Raw genomic sequence first — 23,299 nt, 5'->3', positions numbered from 1 at the left:
ATCTAATAAGAAATCTAGAGACACTTCTGCTAGATGCAAATATAGAAATTAAAAAAAAAATATTTGTGCAAAAATTAAAAATATGTATTTTTATATGGACCCTAGAACTAGAATTTTATGAATTCTACAATTATAATATTATGAGGACTCTACCATCATATTTTTATGCAGGCTCTTAATAGAGTTTTAGATTGTTTTACAAATATAGAATATTGAAGTGCCCTCTTTGCCTATGCCTTCTCCTTCTTCTTCTTTTCTCTTTCCTCCTCTTCTATCCTACATCAATTTGGTATGAGAGCTTGTTCGGTCTTACATCAACACCCTAACCGATGAACGGAGCTCATCCCAAGAATATCTAAAATCTCTAACAAAGTCGCGGCCTCATTGGCTTCGACAATTCCACACACGTTGGAGATTCTTCTCACAAGTTACAAGTGGGCCTTTCTCCATATACCGAGTCTAAGGCGAGGTGCATAATGCTTAAAGACTTAGCAACGATCTTATACATTATATACGAAGGAAAGGAAACTCTGGTGGGTGCGTGGTTAATTTTTGATCTCGTCGCACACGCACAGATCACAAATTGCTTCTTATTCGGCAATCCAAAAAGATGGTGGCACTGAAACCTAACGAAAAATAAAGAGTAAATCTCTTCTCAAAAATGATGCATCACGTGATCTGCTTTTAATTGGATTTCACGCAACCATAGCTTCTTCAACTGAATCTTACATAATTATTGTCATCTAAACTATATATCTCACATGCACGCCATATGTCATAACTCTACTACCAGTAATTCTAAACTTTTATAACTCGATCATCATCATAATAATAACTTTTATTATTATTATTATTATTATTATTATTATTATTTTGCCGGTCTCTCGTTGTAGAATGTGGAGGTAATGTTTTGTCTATTCCCTGCTAAATAATTTTCAAAAAAATAAAAAAGTTAATTATCTCAATCAAGTATGATGAGAGAGACTCTTTCACACACATGTTGCAATCAAGAATTAAAAAAAAAAATATAATATGTTTCATGGCCTATATAGATTGGAGAACACTATAGTTATACAGGTTTATAAAGGCTGATTATGAGCTGATTATTCTAGTTGTGATTAGATTTGAATAAATTTGAACTTTTGACCTGATAAGAATGCCGGAGCTTAAACTGAAGGAGTATGTAAAGACTTATGTGCATATATATTTAGTTTTATATCAATTATTGTATAGATAAAAAAAATTTAAATAATATTTTTGGATGAGATTCTGAGTCGCCTCACATGATGCAAAGATGTTACCATTGGTGGCTACGGGCCAGCGGGTCCTTCTATTGGTTGCACATGCTTTGGAGCCACAAGTAAGGAGAAGTATAAGGACTAAGGAGTCAAGCCATACTTGCATTCAAAACAATAGGATAGATCGATCTAATCAAAATACTATAACAAACGCAAGAAACATTCTAAGCTCCCAATCTTTTGGGATCCATGAGCCTGATCAAAGAGTCACACTTCCTTGGTCCCCAGTTGGGTCCGGTGACAGCATAAAGGAGGGGAGGGCCGGGTTGGGGGCTTTGTCCTCTTGTGGGGGTGTTTGGGCTGGCAAATATTTGACACCATTTTTTTGGCCCCGCCTCCTTTTTGTCGTCTTCTGCCATTTATTTGTCCATTTTATTTTCTCCCCGTAACATTTATTAATTTTATATACCGTCTTTTATCTGTCTCGTATATACGGAATTTAGCTTTTTTTTTTTTTTATGGTCGGCATCGAATGGCTTCTCTGGATCCCCGCGTCTCTTCCCAAACTCCTCTCCCACTCCTTTTCTCTTCCTTCTCTTTTTTTTTTTTTTTTTATGTATAACGGGTGGTTCATACCTGATTAATATAAATGCAGCTAACAAAATTAAAAAATAAAATACTACATATTTCTCTGACAACGATGCGATGCAGTTACTTTTGTCCCTTCTCTGGTATCTCGGCTACCAATGGAGTTTCTTGATAATGATATTTTATGAGAAACAAAAAACGGCAGAAAGAATTTTTTAGTAGAAAATGAGCAAGAAAAATGTAACGTTTTTCTTTTTCTGCTTAAATATTTTAAAATTGTCATTATCATATTTTATAGTGCTTCTCCTATATTTATATAATAAAAATAGCCTTAATAAGAAAGGTTTCCTCCGAAGAGACAGGAAAAAATATTTCTTACTAAGGCTTTGCCATTTGAGAATCCTTCTTTCATCTTAGTAAAAGAAAGCAGTTGTTTAAGAAATCTCCTTTGGCTAATGTTTTTCTCGATGAGAAGTAGATGAATGCTCTATATCTTGATGTGGTGAGCTAATTTTTTGTTTGTGGAGGATGAAGAATTATTTTTTCATAAATAATATAAAAAAAAGAAAATACATTTTGTAGAGTATATTTGATATCTTAATCATTAAGTGAAGATTGGAAGGGGAGCTTTTTGGGTCTACGATAAGAAGATGTGTTCCTTCCCATTACATCATCTTGTAGTAAAGTACACTTGAAACATCCTCAATCAATTCCCAACACTTCTCAATTTCGCTTTTATTTCTCAAAAAAGCCCACGGCTTAGCGTCATGGGCATTGAATGCACCACGTATCTTAACCATTTAAAGTTGGTCTTATGGGGATGTTACAGGGAAAACTCTGGCCTTGAGATTGGAAAAGGTCAAGTCAGCCCCATGATATGATGGCATCTGTGGACACCCCTATCTTTTATGGATGAACTAAAGAAAGAAAGAGAGAGAGTCCAAAGGGGGTGAGAGTCTAAAACGGGGAGTATGCCTATCAATTCTAATGCATGTGGATGGCTATTTTTTATCAGGATTCCATGGCGTACGTTCACTGCAGAGTATCATTGAGTCCACTTGAGAATCTTTTGTACATGTGAGGGTATTTGGGGAAGGGAAGTTCTCATTGGAACAGCGTTCGTAGTGACTCAGTACTTTGAAAGAGATCGCAGAAAGCTCTCAGAGGGAGCCCTGTTTGGTGTCAGGAGCGTGGAAAGACACGACCATCCGGCCTCCCGTTCTCCCTTCCCTTAATGGCCCTCGCCTTTCTGTCTCCCTCCAAGCTCCGTAGATTTCCCAAAATAACCTCACTGCTTAATTTCTACCAACCAGTTTTAACCCACCACTCTTACGTAGTAGATGCCGCTACCAGAGCACTAGTCTCAGAATCTCAGATTGATAGTTGGTAAAAGTTTTAAGTTCAGTAATATGCTTGAGTAATCTGTATTTAGAATGATCTTAATCTCGGCAATCACTAAGAGCACATTAGCCGTTGTTCCATACAAAAAGTATGGTTTTGTGATGATAGTTGAAATTTGCTTCCAGATATTTAGTTCCGAAGTATATTAAAAATATTGACCATAGATTAATCAGAAAAATGAGCAAATAGGGTGTTATAAGCATATTATTTGTAGAACCATGCATGTATAATTAGTTACTAAGCTGGTGGCTTTAAGATAAAGAAATATTATTTTGCAATTTTTTTATTAATTTAATCATCATCGGCAAAGAGAGTAATGCTACAATGCCCAATCACAAAAGGAAAAACAAAATTCCTTGCAATACGACATCAAGGGTTGGTGCAACTCAGGAGGACATCGAGATAAATTAAGAACAACCAACCAGTATTATAATTACCTAAGCTCAAATACTTAGATCTTTTTTCCTTTTTTTTGGTTACCAAAGTTGGGCTTCCAAGCATTTGCCTTTTAGAAGGTGGTGATAAAAAAAATATATCATAAAATAAAGATAATACAAAAATAATAAATGATATCCGTTAAACTCTCAGTTGCATTTACGAGCTCTCTTTACTAAATTATTTTAATAAACATATGTTTTTAGTTGACTTTTGAGATAGATATATAGGAGAAGCGTACTTATTTTTCAAAAAAGAAATATCCACTTTTCGAGTTTGGAATTTAGAAATCCATTTATCAGGTCATATATATTCTAAAATTTTAAAATAGATTGAAAGATCACGATTATCCATACCACCTTTCACATACATGCATTAGCCTAAGTCTATTTTTATTACAATCATAATACTCTAACATTATTAATCATCAACTTTTACCTTTAAATATTTCTATCAACCATTATTACCTCTGTCCTTCTTATGCTACCAGCATTCTATCCTTTCTCCATTTATACCTACATTTGCTAATAATCTTATCTTTTATTGCACCCCAAGTTCTCAACCTTGTTTTTTGGGTGATGCTATAATTTTATCTATTTTTATTATATAAGCTTAGCTGAAGTCGGTGCACCTTCCTTGGAATACACTTGCAAGTGATCCTATATTGTTAAATTTTTTTTTCCATAATAAACACCACCAATGTCTAAATCTTCCTACTCTTTGGAAAAATATTTTTCCTCCCTTTCTCTCTCTGCATGTGTAATTTTTTTTCTTGCACTTGTACTAACTTGATGATGAAAAATGGAATATTATCTATAGTTCTATGAGAATAATTTTTGTTGTTGCTCCTAAATATGAGATACTAACACTCTCTATCCTCCTTATGCTGATCTCATTCCATATTTATTATCTTCCTTTTTCTTTGAAAACATAAACGGACAATTAATCTTGTCAACTATCTTCTGTATCGCCTTCTTGTCATGCTATAAGATATATTGAAAAGACCAACGGAGACTTGCTCCATAACATGTTTAATCAAACGTGAATAGTTTAACAATATGGAAAGCAAGGACATCATGCTGGCATATAGGTCAAGGTACCCTCTCCAACATAAATTTCTCTCTTTTTTGGTGGAGTACATCTCCACATTATATTTCAACATTTGCAGTTCCATCTTAATGATTACCTACTTATATTTAATGGGATGGGTCTGTCGTACATATTCAATGAGGTCTAAATCAAATTCCGTATAATTTTGTTGCCTAAAATGCATATGATGATAAATGAGTTTACAGGTTTGCCATTGGTAAGCACTAATCCATGGCCTCCAAGAAAAATTGCAAAGGTACAATGTATAGCAATCAGTATATCTTGCATGATTATGTGCAATCTAACTGTTTTTTTTTCTCTACATCCAATGCATTCTCATTAAAATATACTAATTTTTTTTTCCAATTTTAAGATATCTAAAAATATTTAATTTAACATATGCATGATACCATATTTTTTTTTCCGAATATGCCATCAAATATATGGCAATATTTTTATATTTTTCACATCATGTATTTGCTTAAGGGGTAAGTATGGATCTTGAGCATATATGTTACATGGTCTTAAGCAATTTTTTTTTTTTTATTAAGGGTGGAGGGATCATACATATAACATATTGTTTGGATATATTTAATAAAATTTAAAAATAAAAAGGTGATCTTCAAAATTTTTAAAAAAAAGTTAGAGAAAACAAGCAAAGTGGTCTCTTATGTAAATACGGAAACGTTCAGGGGTAGTAACCTGCACCTTCTTCCCATATCTTGAGGGCCACTTTGACCGTCGTACTCTCCCTCTATCTCTGAGCTTTTGGCCTTTATAAGCCTTCAGGCACTGTTTCCTCCCTCTCTCACCTCGCACTCCCTCTCTCTCAAACGGAGGGGAGGGGAAAAAAGAAAGAAAGGAAAAAAGGTAATGCCTTTGATCTTGTAGGACGCTTTCGACGGCTAGGATCTCTTCGTCTCGTGATCGTACGGCAGGGACGGGCTTGTTGGCCACGTCTACGTGAGTAATTGCGAAAGAAATCGGAAAAAAAGAACCAGCTTTCTCGTCCTATTTTACGCATTTGATTTGCTATTTTTTAAACTTTTCTTCTATTTGTTGTTGTTATTTTTTTTCGAGCTATTCGGTTTTTCTGCGACGTCCCACTGTATCCAATAAATTTGCCGTATTTTTCTTCAAATTTCTGAACTGTTTTTTTCGATCATGCCGGTTTTCTCGTTAAGCCACCCTCCGCGATTAGTTCGATTTGTTTTAAGTATTCTTTAGGTAAAGATCTGTTTTTCTGGTAATTTCTTCCTTGTAGGATGATTCCAGATTTATTTTGAACTTTTTAAAGAAAGATTTGTAAAAAAAATTTTTTTTTTTTTTTTAATTTTTAGTGATTGGAACTTCGGATGTCGACTTTTTCCCCTTAAAGATCGTATCTTTATGTGTTTTCTATTTGATGCTTTGTTCGTAGATTAGTTTCTGACCTAAATCTGGGTGATTTTCGTGTGTTCTTGTTTGAACGGGCATTCTGGCCTCTGGGTTAAAAGGCCTATGGATAATTTGATAGGAGCTATGGCTTTAAGGTTTTCAAAGTAGGGGAGTGATCACTTCTTCTAATGTTATCTTGTAATGATTTAATATTTCTTGAATCGCGTTACTCTTTTTTGCAGTCCAAATGGTGCTTTGAATTCTTATGCGGGGTTAGAATACAATAAGCACTCTGTTAGGGATTTTGTTTCTGCTTACCTGCATTGGTTTTGCAAATAAATCTGCTCATTCGTTGCCTCTAATAATTTTTGCATGATGGGACTTTTGGTGGGCCATTTTACTAACATTTCTGTGGTGGTGCTTTGATTTGTACCCATAAAGGCATTTCTTTTGTAGATATTTTCTTCGCTCAGAGTATCTTTGTTTTATGCTAAGTATGCTTGCTAAATGTTTGCTCTGCGTCCTGCTGTTATCTTCCATTTGACAGCTTGATTTTTCAGATGCCTAAATTTTCTCAAGAGTTGAATTCAGTTAAGTCATGAATATCTGTTTTCACCTGCTATTCCGCCATTATTTTAGTTAATATGCCCTGCTTGTAGTTGATTTCAGTGACTTTCGGTTTCTACTCAGATTGTTATGTTATTGACCGAATGAGATGTAATTGTTGTGGTGCTCCTCCACTATCAATCGATCTAACTGGTCAATTTCCTTCATTTTTCAGTCTTTTAAGACATCATGGTGTTATCATTTTAGATTTCTATTGAGTAGCTCACTGCCAGAGTGCTGTGATCATTACAATTATTATTTTTAACTTTTTATTTTTTGAGAGAAGTCATTGTTTTATGGATCGGTTGGACAGTTTATTCTATAATATGTGCAGAAAACTTGGACTCCCGTATTGGTTATTAACTTGTTAAATGATCTATTTATCGCACCATTTCATGACCAATATTTCTGTCTTACATCATATTCAATATTTTCGGAGAGCAGATTGGAAGCAACTGGTGCTTATGGAGGTTAACGGCCAGAGGAAAATGAGGAGAAAATATTATATTTCTCGAGAGGGTAATAATGCAGTATCTCTGTATGATTTTGGTGAATTTGATCCATGGACAGCATGGGCATACAAGCCTCGCACAATTTCTTTGCTACTTATTGGCACCTGCCTTTTAATGTGAGTCTCAGTTCTTGCATAGTCATCAAACTCTTTGGGGTATTGATTTACTGGTGTATCATTTTTTGATTTATGATTCATGTCCTCTGGCCTCTGGGTTCTTTTCCGTCTGTACCCATTATATTCTTTTATATTACTCTATGATTCTTGTTAAGTATGCGATATTTTTTCTCAAAAAGTTAAATGTGCAATAATTATAGTCTTTTTCTTTAATTTTTTATAAATCCAACAAGGAACTTGTAGGATGGATGATGGACCAAATGCATATCTACATGAACAACTGTTAGAAGGAGGGGGAAAAGGTTAATATAATTTAGAGAGACAGGGCAAACTCAGTGACACCCGGGATACTGTTTTCCTTTTTCTCTTTTGTCTTTCCGCCTTCTTTTGGTTCTTTCCAACATTATAATGATGCATATCCATTCCTCCATCTGGGAGCTCAAATATGCTGCAGTTGTGAAGTTGTTTAGGTCTACAACAACTTAGTGGAGTTGCCATTCTTTTAATGTTCAGGCTTGTGCTATCAAGAAGGTTTTGATTTAGCAGATCTGGCACATCAGTTTTACAAATGCTTTGATAGCTTGTGTAAAATTACTACTTGATGTTCTTTTTATTTTAGCTTTTGCATGCAAGTATCTCATTAACTTCAGCAAGGTACATTGTATGAGTGTATTTGCTTAAGGGTATGGAGTGGAAATAAGTTTTCTCTTTGATTTTTTTGTATTTTTCATATTTTTGTGGTCACTTAAGAGGTTTTTTGGCTAGTTTTGTTGCCAATAATTATTGTTTAGGTATGATAAAATTAATTTTGTAAAAAATCTTGACAGTCAGAAGTTCATATTTGTTTTCAACTAGAATATAATTATTTATTTTAAGTCAAATTGTTGTATCAGTGTTTGCTGTGTGTTTTCTCAGTTGGGCAAGTGGAGCACTTGATCCAGAAAGCACTGCCTCCAATGATGTTGTTACATCTGTAAAGAGGTATGCTTATTATTTTTCAGCAAAAACTTAGTGATTTCTATTAGAAGTTTAACTTCGTCTAAATTTCCATTATTTTCTGGATGTCCCTATTATGCTGTTCAAGAACATCTATCTATCTATATTTGAGTGCGATCTTTTCTCTCAAATTGCCTATTCCTTTTCTTTTAAGATTTATGTCATCTTCTGTTGCTTTGATAGACGTAGTGCTCCCTTTTTTATCTGTTTGTCTGCTACTGAGAAAAAGGAAGCCTTGCTGACTCCTCATCTTTTTTCCCTTCAGGGGTGTCTGGGCGATGATTGCAGTCTTTCTAGCTTATTCGTTGCTTCAAGCGCCTTCAACGTGAGTTAATGCCGTTTCTAATGGCCTGGTCTTATTTGATAGCCATGATAGATGATACTTTCTTAAACTTTTGCTCTGGAGTAGAATAATGTAGAGAAGTTTTACTAGGATCACTCAAAATGGAAAATATGAAATCAATCTATATGCTTTTTCGTACTGTTATGTCTTTTTCTTACTGTTATGTCACTTCCTTGGATGAATCCACTGTATATCAATGTGCAAATGTGACTTTTCTACTTTCTTTTTTAATCATTTTATTGCCAACATTTGATTTTAATATATGAATAACACTATTAATGCATTTGAAACAATCATCAGGAAATTTAATAACTCATGTTAATTAATTGTTATTTTAGGTTGCTTATCTTCATTTAGTAAAATTCTGGTTTATGTCAACCTATCTATCTTAAAATACTGCTTATTTGTGTTTTTCATTGGCAGTTGCGACATATATCATAAGATGGTTATGGTCATGACAGTCAGAGCCAGCTATGATGTTTGTCTAAATTTTGGCAACAAGCTGTTGACATTACTTGCTGCATATAATATTGAATTGTCCTGGAAATAATTTGTGATTATGAAAAGGAATAGGAAAACAACTTAAGTTTTACAAAATCTTCTCAATGTGCGATAGATGCACACAAGCATTTGATTTTGCTATAAAACTGGACCAGGTGCATTATTTTATGCCTTGTTAATTGTTATGGTGATTGCAGGGTACTTATTAGGCCACATCCTGCCATTTGGCGCTTGGTTCATGGGATGGCTGTTGTTTACCTCGTTGCTCTTACGTTTTTGCTTTTCCAGGTTTGTTTCTAATTTTAAACCTACAATCTTGAAGGTTTGCCCTAATTCTTTGTGGATGTTCATGTTTCTTGCTTTAGTATTTCGCATTGTTGATTTGATATAGTATATCACACAAGCTTGACGACACTGAATGAATTTTGATTGAAGTAAGATATATTAGGGCAGTTTGCTTTTTTTTTCTTTTTCCTTCCACTATTTTGTTGGCACATTCTCATGCCAATTAATATCTCATTCAAGGTTTAAGTACTGTAGGATGGGGGTGTCCGGGTTTCTCTATGGAATAGGATGCCCTACTGTCCTACCCCATCCTAGCAGCCCGTTCAAGCATCTTAGTAGGTACCCTCTATCTCTCTCACCCTATTCTTTCCTTTGATTCTTTTTTTTCTCATTCTTTCCTTCCTTTTTGTTTTTCCTTTTTCTTCTTTCCTTTTCTTATCCTTTTCTTTCTTTCCTTTTTCTTATTCTTCTTTCCTTTCACTTTTTCCTTTTCTTCATCCTTCCTTCCTTCATTTCCTCTTTCTTCTCCTCTCCACCTTTAGATGGGTTTTGGAGTCTGAACCCCTATCACGGTCTCGTTTTCTCATAGGAACGGGATGGGACGGCCAGATTGCTCCCTTTCCTTTTAGGGCTTAAAACCTTGATCTCATCCCTAGTTAGGTAATGTATTTTTCATTAAAAAATTTAGATTTCATGTTAGGGTTATGCTTCCTTTGGAACACTTCATTTGACTAGAAACTATGTTACCTTCTCTGACTTCTTTGTAGCTGTTATATTACACTTCATTATCAAGATTGTGATTTAATGTACAAAGGCTAGTCATTTTGCCTCTATCCTTTTCGGAGTGGTCAATAATTATGTGAATATTTTCTTCTATATTTCAGAACCGTGATGATGCTCGGCAGTTCATGAAATATCTTCACCCTGATCTAGGCATTGGTAATGCATTTTCCTTTCGAGAACTTTTTATTTTCTGATATGTCAGTATCTTATTTTCAATAGAAGAAATTCAAACACTTCATTTACATTTTCACAGAACTACCTGAAAGATCATACGGAACTGATTGCCGTATATATGTACCCGAGAATCCCAAAAGCAGGTTTAACAATGTTTATGTATGATGTCTTCTTTCTCCAACCTAATTTTAGTTTTCACTTTCATATTTCTGAATCTCTTCATAATTGACATATACTGGGTTTTCGCAAGTTGCTGATTTGGGGTTTTAGGTTTCTCTAGGAAACATTGTTTGATGAGTTTGTTCTTGCTCATATTTTTGGATGGTGGGGAAAAGCAATAATGATACGAAATCAACCCCTTTTATGGGTTTTGTCAATTGGCTTCGAATTAATGGAGGTCAGTTTTCAAAAATATGTCAACAATAACTAACGCATGTAGCTATTTATGACTTTTAATATTCTAAAAGTACACTGGATGTTAATGTTTTGCAGCTAACTTTTCGTCATATGTTGCCAAATTTTAATGAATGCTGGTGGGATAGTATTGTTTTGGATATCTTAATCTGCAATTGGTTTGGTGAGTCCCAAGCTTGTCAACTACCATTACTTATACTCTTCCTAAGAAATATAAATGTTTTATGCTCATATGTTATTGTTTTTAACTTAAGTCTCTTGAATATTTAACTCAAACAATATTCTTCGAAGGTCATACTCATTTTTGCATCCACTTATTGCGTTGTATGAACAACATGAGCTTAAACATGCAATAGGGTCATACATGATTAATGTATACATATATCACATGGTGAATCTTATTTTTGAAACTTATTTCAATCTTATTTCTATGTGTTCTATGAGATGCTCTGCCATGTGTCTTTTAATGGTCAATGAGTTCTTCCATATTTTCGCATGAATAAAAGACAGCTAGAATACAATTGTATGCACATACATCTATGTATATGAGTATGCATACCCTACCAACCATGCCCCTTTATTGGAGACTACTGCATACCCCTTTGCCTGCACCCCTTGGGTATGCTTTCAGTTCATGCCCCCAAGCTCTTGTTTGTTGTTGCCCCTTGGGTATGCTATCTTTCTTTCATTCTTAGGAGGCTAGCTGGCCAAGCAAGCATGAAGGAGGGGAGGAAACCCCAAAATTTTGCCCACTGGCCCAAGGTATTGGGTTCAAACCAGAACTCCCAAAATTCCTAAATTTTGATCCTGGATTTTTGCTCTAGATCATGAATTTGAGCATCAAATAACTTTTAAATGGTTTTCTCTAAAACAATTGAACATGGATTTAGAGTTTTAATTTTTTGTTTTTTATTTTTTTTGAAAGAGAGAAACAAGAGCAAGTCCATTGGATCTAGTGATTTTTAGCCCAAAATTGAAGAAATCTGAGCTCAAATGGAGATTTCAAATCTTCCCACAAGCCACTTGTCTCCTCGATCTCCTTGTTTTCAGCTAGAAAGAGCGGATATGGGAGGACAGAAGGGGAGAAAAAAGGTGCTGAGTGTTCCTGGGCAATATTGCTTGATTTCTTGCATGATTGTCCTTGTTTTGGGGTGTGAATTGCGGGTGTACCTCCCCAAACTGCTTGATCCGCAGGCAGTTCGAGCAGTTTGAGTTTGCTTCACCTGATTTCGATCTTGAACCAAGATTTTTCAGTCCAGAATGAACTGGTCATGCCAAACTTCAAACCTTGACTGAATTGTCTTGGTTAGGCATCTCAAAGGTCACGCAAAAGCTACAGATACTTGAAAGTAGAACTTAAAAGAATGAAACTGGAAAAATTGCATTGCGCAATGTTATAGCTTATAGACTAGAACTTGAAAGAATAAAAATGAAAGAAATCTAGGAACATGGTGGAAGGAAGATGTTTGTTTGATGTGACTGATGAGTAGGATAGGGTTGAGAAGGATAGAGCTTATCTAGGGATGCAATTGCATGTTAAGACCTTGTAAACTTAAAGAAAAAAAAAGAGTTCAGGACTTGATGTAGCATGCGGACGCACCTTATTCCACTTCAAGGGTTAATCAGTCGAACACATTAAGCTTTGCTTTTGTGCATGTGAAGGATAATAAGTTGGAGAGTCTTTTGGTAATGTTATCTAGGGATGCAATTGCATGTTAAGACCTTGTAAACTTAAAGAAAAAAAAAGAGTTCGGGACTTGATGTAGCATGTGGACGCACCTTATTCCACTTCAAGGGTTAATAAGTTGAACACATTAAGCTTTGCTTTTGTGCATGTGAAGGATAATAATTTGGAGTCTTTTGGTAATGTTATATAGGCAAGGAACGAATATGATTTACGACACAAATTATAAAGATTTTTTCAAAAATCCACATCGTGCAAGGCAAGAATTTAAGTGCCTTTGGCATGGGGCATGTTTGGTAGTGGGTAGCAGGGCATGTGGCATATTGTACAAAATCATGTGGTGTGCTGTTTTGAAACACCTCTCTTGTGCACTTGATTAGTAGTGGCAGATGCTTGAGACCTGCATGCGAAGGAAACAACATGTTAATAGCTTGACAGTGCAAAAGGCTTAACTTCAGTGGGTTAAGACTAAGTAATGGAGTTTGGTGAGGTCATCAAATTAATTGACAAAGTTTAGGCTAGGTGGATAACTCATATGAGAAAAAGAGTGGCTTGATGTCTTTCAGTATGATGCCTTAAATGCTTCATTTTGCCATTATGCTTTGTCTTTATACTTTGAAGTGAGATCCTGTATTGTTTTTCAAGTTCTCTTATTTTTTATGCACTTTTTGAGTCCCAAGTAGTAATCCATGAATCCAGCACAATATTAAGGTACTTATTACTATTGCTTGTCATGATGATAGCCATTTGGTCCATGATTCAGGTATCTGGGCAGGGATGAGTACTGTTAGGTACTTTGATGGGAAAACATATGTGTGGGTTGGTATAAGCCGCCAGCCAAATATCATTGGTAAGGTATGTTTTATTATAGGGGTCTCAGTTCTATGGACCTTTATGTTTTGTGTTACAATATGTGCTCCACTTTGCACCTTAATTGGTTTGTGTTAGATAATTTCTTCAAAAAAAATATCAATTAAAGCCATTGTTTTAGAAATAAATGACATGATATATTGACATTCTATTTTTTCTCTTTTATGAACAAAGGTTTGAATGCACATTGTATCCCGAAAAAGGGAGATCATGTGATGTTGGGGTCTACCTGAGCCTAACATAAAATTCCAATTCCAATGACCTTCTATCACACAAAAAAAATGTAACCTTGTAAAGTATGCCTAAAAGTAAAACAAACAGTAAACAAACTAGATACATGTGGTTACTAAGGACCTTAGCTCTTTACTTGTGAAAGGAATAAATATTATATTTGAGACTGAGATCAATCCACCCTGGACCATCTTAGGATCGTCTTCCTAACTGTGACTTAGGTGATTGATCGGAAAATGGTTCTTCTTATTGAACAATTTTTTTATTTCCTTCTTCGACTGCTTAAGGGAATGGATCTACTTCTCAGTTAAATCAAATATTCATGTTGCATATGACAAATTCATTGGAAGGAACACGACCTAATAATGTGGGAAGATCGTCATATATGTTATATATGGGGTTGGTTATTTCCCTTTTGTAGGAAGTTCCCTTAAATTCCCATTACATATACTTTTTGGGACAGGCATTTTATGTGGGGAAATGTAAAAATAATCCTATTGGTCACACAGGTATTAAAGTTTTCGGTAAATTCGCATGCTTCAGAGCATCTGGTTTTTTTAAAAGGAGTGTCTGTAGTGGTTTACCGACCATTGGTTATCCATATTTGGTTCATACTCTATCCAATATATGATAATAACTTTCTTGCATATCCTGGACCTTCAGAGATGAAAAGATGATTGCTGAACTACAGCATTTGGTCTCTATTATATCCTTTTCATTTATTTGACTGAATTTCATTTTCTTCCTGGCTTTCAAGGTGAAAAGAACATTGGGTCAGTTTACACCTGCAAGATGGGACAAAGATGAATGGCGCCCTCTGCTCGGGCCTTGGAGGTTCATCCAAGTGCTCAGCCTTTGCATTGTTTTTATGACTGTAGAGCTTAACACCTTTTTTCTCAAGTTTTGTCTCTGGATTCCTCCTCGAAATCCCTTGGTAGTGTATAGATTGATTCTGTGGTGGCTAATTGCAATACCAACCATCCGTGAGTACAACACCTACTTGCAAGACAGGTATTCATGTTTCTAGCAAATCAGAAGAATGTTTATGTGCTTGCCTATGGAACAATACTCTCAAATTGTCATTAAGGATATACCTCAAGCTCTTAGGTCAAGTCAATTGAGATGATCTAAAATTACAAAGTATTTAATCTCTCAAACAAGCATACTCTCATGTTTTTTGCGCTAAAAAATATCTGTCTTATAATGATGATTTCAGAAAGCCTGTGAAGAAGGTAGGAGCATTCTGTTGGCTTTCCCTAGCAATATGCATAGTGGAGCTTCTTATATGTATCAAGTTTGGCCATGGTGAGTGCCTACTTTCATATTATTCTTAGTGCATACTTCATTTTGTGGACCATAGATTTATTTGAGGCTGATTTATTTTTAACCAGGTCTGTTTCCCAACCCAATGCCCCTATGGCTGATAATTTTCTGGACATGTGCGGGTTTGGCCCTTGCAATTTTCCTGCTTGTTTGGTCGTGGCAAATTCATTGGACAGTGATGAGAAAAAAGTTATGATCACCATTGTAGTGTTCTCTTTTATTGATTCTTTTTTTCTTCTTTTTCTTAATTTCACAACATATATCATGTACATATGCATTACCTTCAGGTTCCGTAAATGCCTTTGTCATTGCTTAGACTGGCAGGCAGTCTGGCATTTAGAGGATAAATTTTCCTCCCATTTTTAGTTGCGGCATTATCTTTTCAATGCCAGATTCCTTTGTCCTTCATCTTTGCTGCTATTTTTGAAAGTTGAAACATTGAATTTGATCTGATGTAATTTACTTAGTGGAAAAAATGAGCAAAGCTCAATTTATCTTCCTTTTTTTATGGAATAATCTGGTTTATCTTAAATGAGATCATTATTCAATGTTCTCTACCATATGTTCATGCATCTCACAAGCACAATTTATTACTTGAGTTTTGCTTCCTGGTGTCTTGTGGAGGCTAAGAAACATTGATTGGCTGTGTTTGTCTTCATGCTGTTGCATAGCATTTAAAGAGTGGTTATTCTCAACTGAAACAAAGGGTCATATTTGTTCCTAAGTTGTTTCAAGTTGAATTAATAACTTCTTCAAGTATAGAACATTCTAATGGCAGGACTAATAGAATCAAGCTCTATTGTCAAAAGTGATGGAATTTAAGAGTTCATGCTGTTACCATCTATATAATGTCTAGAGTGTTGGTGAGTGGAGGAATCCAACTTGTAGGAGGGACTTGGTGTTTACAAAATTTAAGAGATATGAATCTTTCTCTCTCTGGTAACTTTTGGTGAAGACATTTCAAGATGGTTTTGGATGAATCAGGTTATGAGAGTATATTATAGAAGTAAGGCATTTATTCACAGAAGTTCTCAAACCTTTCACCTGATCTACCTTCTGGAATTTCGTGCTTGGAATGATTGATGCACTCAATTGTGTTAGCTTTCTGTTCAAGAAAGGAAGACAAACATGTTCTAGAAGGACATATGGCTATGGGAGATTCCTCCCAAGCTTTAATGTGTCAATGACCTGCCTCCCAAGCTTTAATGTGTCAATGACCTGCCTCTTGGAGAAGAATAATGGAAGAAACAGGTGGTATTGGTGCACTTTAGGTGGTGAATTTATAATCCTTTTGTAGAGTCCTTTCAATTCCTTTTCTCGTCAGCATGTGCATCTACAAGAGTGGAGATACAATTAGATGGAAGATTGGAACCATTGTGTCTAAGTATCAACATGATTATAGCAGAGATGCAGAGGTGCAGAGGGGGATCGAGGCAACCACGAATAGACCCTAATGAATGCCCAAAGAGCTTCTGAAGGTTCCTGTCCAATGTTCTTGAGATGCCTGTTTTCTATGACTATCTGGTTGGCCTTGAAATTTTGGCTCCACATCCGAGGATACCTTAGGTCATTGGTTAATTGGCTAGATTTGCAGGCCACAAGGATCATTGATTCCTTAAATCTGGTCATTGGTCTTGACTTCCTGTTGGAGTACCTTGAAGGAAAGGAACAGTTGGATTTATAATTGAAAGTTAGTAGATCCTGGTCCCCACTAATCAACAAATTAGGGCTAGCAAATCTGAGTCGGCCATGAACTTGCGAACAATAGAATGGAAGTCTTGAGGGGATGATTGTTTCTTTTTTCTTTTTCTTTTGCTGATGAGGTTGGTTACTATAATAGCCAAGTTGAAATGTTCTAGTAGCATTTCAAGTTGAAAAAACCTCGACCTATTCTGACTTTTGAAAGGATATTAAACCCATGCCTTACGAGGCCCCCGTGGATTTGTTTTACTAAATATTGTCGATGAACTCATTTGGTTCATCATATTCAACTTAGCTATATATTTCAAGCCATCATTCAAGCCTTTTTCCCTTTAAAATGGAGAAAGATTTAGTTCAACTCTATGTTGAGAAATGCTCTATTGATCGTCCGTTTTTTTTTTTTCTTTTCAGATAACTATAGTGAGTGAAAGCCTGGTCGAGTATCTAATGCAGGGCAGGATTAAATCCAGGTTTGTTGTATCTAAAGACAAGACCAACTATGTCGGTTGCAAAAAAATTGTTCAATTTATAAATGAAAATTAGTAGATCCAGGCCCCTCCCCTCCCACATACCAAACAAAAAAAAGGCTAGCAGGAACCCAGTTGGAAATAAACATGCAAGCAAAACCATCCCCTTTTTTTCTAAGAAATCATGCTCTCTACATTTAGCTGCTCTCTTTTTGCGAATATTTGGCATCATAATGAACTGTCGCATTTTGTCTCCATTTAAAAATATGTCCATCTTCCTCTTATATTTCCTAACCTTCACTGATGTATCAAACGTGCTCAACTATTTTAGTGAAATTAATTGCGAAATTTGCACTCCAAATAGGTCGACAGGACTTTGGTTTGAAAAAATTCTTTCAAAATTGCCAAAATTATTTGCTGGCGTAACCTCCTTTCCTTCAGTACCTGTGTCTGCATACACAAAAAGATTGCCGTTCGTTCAGATTGTTGCTACCTAATTTCAATTCTTTTGACTAGTCATATATGACTAGTATCACCATCACCAGCTTCAACGTCAACTTCATTTTCCTTCATAACTTTTCTGAGTCCATCTGTCTCATTTTCAAATAAATAATTACAGAGACAAGTCAAATTAAAGCCCAAAAAGCATGCACGCTGTGGAAAAATATAAGATGAAAATGATGTTGCCAACAACTGGCTCGGACCGGCACCCATCTCACAGAGCGAAAAGCGGTGGTGAAAAATCATAGTGGTCTGGAAAAAAAAAGTTGTTCTCACCCAATATATAAAAATCTGAGGGCTTGAAAGGTTTCAAGTTTTAAATAGGAGATCATTCTCTCATCATCATAATAATTTGATGTGATCCATGAAGAAGCTGTTATCCATTCGATAGAGAGAGCAGATACATCATGCAAGCCTGGAAGGAAAAACCACATTACTAACACATATTTTCCAAAGGTTGAAGGTTGGCCACCAACCACAACCAAGACCTCTACAATTGTTTCAAACTGCTAGCTGGTTTTAGCTGTAACAAATGGTCTCACGTTCCACAGATGAAACAATGGCAATTGAACTCATGTTGGAAGGTCATACCATACACCCAGCTGATTTTGTTGACTAAGATACCAAAGATTATGATACATTGATGTTCCCAAGTCCTTCTCTTTTGTTCTTTTTGATGCAAGTTGACAAGTCGTCGTTCTTCTCTTTTGTTCTTCTTGATGCAAGTTGACAAATCAGCTTCAAGTGTCTAAAACACCAGCATCCTCCGGATTTAACAGTAAATTTCATATGTTCTGGTTTCATGCCAAGGTTTTTTTCAGCCATGTTAAGGCCTTTCTTGCTACTTGGCTAAAAAAAATTTTCAGGAAAAAAAAAAACTAACACTTACGCAGCAATGCTAATTGCTAAACGTATGGTGAGAACAGCCATAGAATAAGAGAGGTGTTGGTGGCATACAGCACAAATCTGAACATAATGCATATCGGCAGTTAACTCGATATAAAAATTGGAAATCTGGTGGCTGTTATTAATGTTTATGTGGTAATTTAGATACCTTAAAACTCCTTACAAAGACATTGTTTCAGAAATGACACTTTCATGTTATCATATAGCAGTACAATTAAGTTTCTCACGCACAACAGAAGAGGTCTGAAACCATCACAGATTCTTATTTATAGATATATATTTTTGAATTTTAGAGCATTATATGCAAAAGAGGAACTCTAGCAAGAATTATTTAATATGTCATGACCTCAGAAAGACATGTATAATGTAGTGCAGTTCCAAAAGGCAACATGGCATTAAATTTTAAAAATAATTGCGCTCAAGATGTCTTATTATTTTTTAACAAGTGTATTTATTAGAAATCCCTTCTAAATGCTGTTGAATACCAGTGATGATTTAAACTAACATTGTAACTAGATCTTTATGTCCCAGTAGGTGATCCTTCCAAGTGCACCAATCAGGCTCGTTCTTAATGTTCCAACATGAGAAGATGTCAAACACGTTACTCTTTTTTAATAATTAAATTCTTACCAACTACAGTTTCCTCTTAAAACAAAGGTTTCATTCAACGTGTCTAAGAATAATGACAGAGATTTTTTTTCCCAATTTCTGACACAATAAAAGTCAAACAACTCGAGTATGACCAATGCACTGAATTACTGTTACCATCTCTTGGCCAAGTTGAGGGTTGATTTTTCTTCTAATAGATGGTGTAACAAGACATTTCCTATTTGATCTTTCGGATGTAAATCAAATGTTTATTTTCTCCAAAAAGCTTATAAGTCAAACTTATCTTAGATAATTTCTTAATAGAATGAACATCATTTTTTGTACCTCATAAACTTCTTTAGCTTAAGACCAGAATTTTTGGTTGAAAAAACTAGCATGATGATAGATATCGATAAAGAAAGGTGTTCTTAATATTTCAAAAGACTAAAATTTTGGGTTTCTTTGATAATTATCATCTATAGTTAGTGTGGCTGTCAAAGACATTGGCAGTCAAATCTATCAAAAATTAGAGTAGTGAATTTTTTGTTATTTTGAAAACAATTAAGAAAGCACCATCGATTAGAATTACCTAGGACAAGTTGAGCACCTAGAAAACAACACTCGGATATTCCAACTGAGAACCTTTTCCTGTGCGCAGGAGGGGTACGATCATTTAACTATAGCCTAATTTCTAAAGTAATAACCATTTTGATGGACTTTTTTCCCTTCCTTTTGTGAGAGAAAAAGAACATGGGAACCCATCTTCCCTTTCTGAATATTTTTTGGTTGGAAGAAAATTCATGTCCATTTCACAGAGGAGACTTGTAGACCATTTTTTTTAAGTGGACTTTATTATAAAATACTTCCTAAGCAAATGGGTGCCGTGCAGACGTTGGGAAGTGGTTGCCATTTATTCAACCATGATATATATGGAATCCCATTTCTGAAAAAAAAGGGGGAAAAGGTTGTAATCACAGCATTAAAATAATCACATAATGAAAAGGTATGTCCCTTTCCCTTTGTATAAGAACTTAAATGAAGAGGGACTGGGGTGGGAAAGAGAGATAGGGAGGGAGGAAGGAGGAATGAAGCCTTTAAGGAGTTTTGGCAGGCCAGAGCCCTGGAAGATAGGGAATGTTTCCATCATAGCGTGCATGATCCTTTCCCTTTGCATGCTCTCTCTCATCAAGGCTCGCTATGGCTCATCTCCATGTGGTCTCTCCCTCTCTCTCTCTCTCTCTCTTTCTTCCTTTTGAGGGAACTCTCTCTTCTCCTTCTTGAGATCTCTAATTAACTGTAAGCATGGCTCTTGCAGGGAAATCACAGGAATCCTTGAAATTAATGGTTCCAACACAGAAAAATCTTGAGATGATCCCAGACGAAAATGGGCAGCCTACTCTACCAGGTAGATTCCATTGTAGATGTACTAATTGGAAATTCAAGAATTAAGAAAATGAAATGACTTAGCAAGAAGTTGAGGTAACACTCCTGGAAAAAAAAAGATACGGATATGCACTAGGTTGTAATATTTTGATGTAGTTATAATCACTAGTGCAAGTGAGAAACAATTACAGCAATAACAATAGATGCTGATAATTGTCTTCTCCCGAAAAAAAAGCCTACAATTAACTGTCAACAATCTAAGTTCCAAGAATTAGATGCTATTTCTTTCTCTTTCTTTCTTTCTTTCTTTCTTTTTGCTTTCAGTCGGCGATAATAAGCAAATAATGTTGTTCTATGAATTATTCACAAAATCATTGAATCGTTACAGATCTGTGATCTTTCAACCAACGAAAAAGTTGGACACCTTTTCAATTATTCAGACAACCTTTTGTCCTAAAAGTTGTACTAACATTTTTTTTTTTTTTTTTTTTTTTGTAGAGGAGGAAGATGATGAAGAAAACAGCACTGTGGTCGGCATGGCCAAACCAATATGCTACGAAACAAGCAAGAGATCAGAAACTTGCGAAGCGGAAGGTGATATCAGGGTGCATGGAAGCTCTCGCACCGTGTTTATCCACCCTACTTCAATGAAGCAAGAAAGGAAGATGAAGCCCTACGCTCGAAAGAATGATCCTGTGGCCATTGCCAACGTAAAAGAATGGTCATTGAAACCGTTAAGCAGTCGTCAGCCGCCTCCAGGATGTACCAAGAACCATTCCATCCCTGCTATGATCTTCTCCATTGGAGGGTTCACCGGCAACCACTTCCACGACTTCACCGATGTATTCGTCCCCCTCTTCATAAGCTCTTACCAGTTCCACGGCGAGGTCCAATTCCTGATATCCGACTTCAGATCTTGGTGGGTGAACAAATTCATCCTAATCTTCAGGCAGCTTTCCAACTACGAGATCATCAACATGGACAGTGACCAGGAGAGTGTACGTTGCTTCCCTCGGGTGATCATGGGGCCAAGCTTCCACAAGGTATTAGGCGTCGACTCTTCGAGGTCTCCTGCCGGGTGCTCCATCGTGGATTTCAAAGCGGCGATGAGAAAGGCATTCGGACTAGAGAGAGCAACGGTGACACCTCCAGAAGACGTCGAGTGGGACATGAGGAGGTGGCGGCCGAGGCTCTTGATCATATCTCGTAAGAACACGAGAAAGTTCATGAATGAGAGGGGGATGGTGGACATGGCAACGAGCTTGGGGTTCGACGTGAGGATCGGCCAGCCTGACATGAGCACCGAGGTGTCGAAGTTTGCGAGGCTGGTGAACTCTGCTGATGTGATGCTTGGAGTCCATGGAGCAGGGCTCACCAACATGGTGTTCCTCCCTGCAGGGGCTGTGGTCATTCAGGTGGTTCCCATGGGCGGGCTGGACTGGCTGTGTAGAGAGACGTTCGAGGATCCCGCGGAGGAATTGCAGCTCAAGTACTTGGAGTACAGAATTCAGGCGGATGAGAGCACGCTCGTGGAGCAATACCCCAAAGACCACCCCGTCTTGGCAAACCCCTTCAAAATCCGCAAACAGGGGTGGGATACGCTCAAGTCTGTGTACTTGGACAATCAGAACGTGAGGCCTCACTTGGGTAGGCTCAGGAACACTTTGATGGAAGCTCTCAAACACCTACCTCACAAGCACATAAACTAAGTCTTGAGTGTTCTAACAGATGATTCCCTTCCCTCTTCTTTCTTTCTTTCTTTCTTTTTGTTTTGTTATCGTATTTGTAATCGATATTGTTTTCTTAGACTCGGGAACACTTTGATGGAAGCTCTCAAACACCGATCTCCATCAGCTAAGTCTTGAGTGTTGTTGTAACTAGATGATCCCCTTCCCACTTATTTCTTTCTTTCTTTCTTTCCTTCTTTTTTGTTTTCATATTTGTAATCGATGTTGTTTTCTTGCAAAATGATTGATATAGATGAATGGTGCAAATGCATCGGAAAATAATAAGTTCACTTACATTCATTTTTAGTAATGCAAATGTGGTGAAAGAAGTGATTTCAAAGGAACTCTACATTTTCTATTCATAAAAAAGTAGAAGAAGTGCTTTCAAGGTAACTCAAATTTCAACGACGTAGATAGCTGTCGAGAAAATTTTGATCTGTACCCATCACTGGTTTGTTTTAGTCCTCATATATCTTTAGTGGAAATTTCAAAGACGGAACTGCGAGAAAAATGTTCTTGCGTCCATGGATGACTGACATGGTGATTAGTACATTTCATGCAATTGAGATAATATGATAAATAATTTTTTGAGCAGATAGTATAATAGATAATTCAAGTCACACTTTTTCATCACTTTCCACAATGGATGTAAGAAATAATAGGATGGGCTGAGCCCACCAAGCTGGGAAAAGGAGATCCACCATCAATAAAGGAGATATGGTTGGCAACCTTTTCAATTAGGCTACTGGTGGTCCAGGTGCATTCTTAGCTTGTGGCTACTGTGATCAATAGTTCAAAGGGCACCTCAAGCATGCATATATTTTAGAGGGAAGTGATGCCAAAGCATATTTCTCTAATAACATGATAATCAAGTTCGATGTGTTTGGATCATGGTTCACTGACAAGTTTAATCTGAATTCTCCATGAATTGCTTAATTACATGCATAAAATTAGATGTTTGGATTAAAATGCCAAGGTCGGATATAAGATATCTCATTTTAACGACAGACTGAAGTGATAGCCTCAATTTGTTTTTTCCCCTCCATGCATGGCATGATAC

At 36.2% G+C, this 23,299-nt stretch overlaps 2 protein-coding genes across 5 annotated transcripts; both read left to right on the top strand.

Annotated features, from left to right (window-relative positions):
• The first annotated feature begins 5,501 nt into the window (after positions 1-5,501).
• On the top strand, positions 5,502-15,465 carry LOC103719016 (CDP-diacylglycerol--serine O-phosphatidyltransferase 1-like). Of its 4 annotated transcripts, none has more exons than XM_017845691.5 (13): positions 5,502-5,621; positions 7,179-7,362; positions 8,278-8,343; positions 8,624-8,683; positions 9,400-9,490; positions 10,372-10,426; positions 10,524-10,603; positions 10,725-10,841; positions 10,937-11,021; positions 13,306-13,397; positions 14,401-14,654; positions 14,860-14,948; positions 15,035-15,465. In XM_017845691.5, exons 2-13 carry the CDS (start codon positions 7,199-7,201, stop codon positions 15,160-15,162), a joined length of 1,281 nt encoding a protein of 426 aa, XP_017701180.1. In that variant the 5' UTR covers positions 5,502-5,621; positions 7,179-7,198; the 3' UTR covers positions 15,163-15,465. The 4 variants fall into 4 exon arrangements, with proteins under 4 accessions (XP_017701180.1, XP_017701179.1, XP_026665037.1 ...); XM_017845690.5 differs by having other exon boundaries at positions 5,522-5,714; XM_026809236.4 differs by lacking the exon at positions 5,502-5,621 and adding an exon at positions 6,590-6,718.
• Positions 15,466-20,168: 4,703 nt separating this feature from the next.
• On the top strand, positions 20,169-22,533 carry LOC103719015 (alpha-1,3-arabinosyltransferase XAT3-like). The gene is made up of 3 exons (XM_008808063.6): positions 20,169-20,344; positions 20,445-20,534; positions 21,011-22,533. The coding sequence occupies exons 1-3, from the start codon at positions 20,215-20,217 to the stop codon at positions 22,219-22,221; spliced, it is 1,431 nt and encodes a 476-aa protein (XP_008806285.1). The 5' UTR covers positions 20,169-20,214; the 3' UTR covers positions 22,222-22,533.
• Positions 22,534-23,299: the final 766 nt, after the last annotated feature.

The sequence above is a fragment of the Phoenix dactylifera genome, chromosome 12, assembly GCF_051530095.1.
Source record: "Phoenix dactylifera cultivar Ajwa chromosome 12, Ajwa_hap1_PhDact_Kaust_v1.1, whole genome shotgun sequence".
Taxonomy (NCBI): Eukaryota; Viridiplantae; Streptophyta; class Magnoliopsida; order Arecales; family Arecaceae; genus Phoenix; species Phoenix dactylifera.
This window is presented reverse-complemented; position numbering and strand designations above follow the sequence as displayed.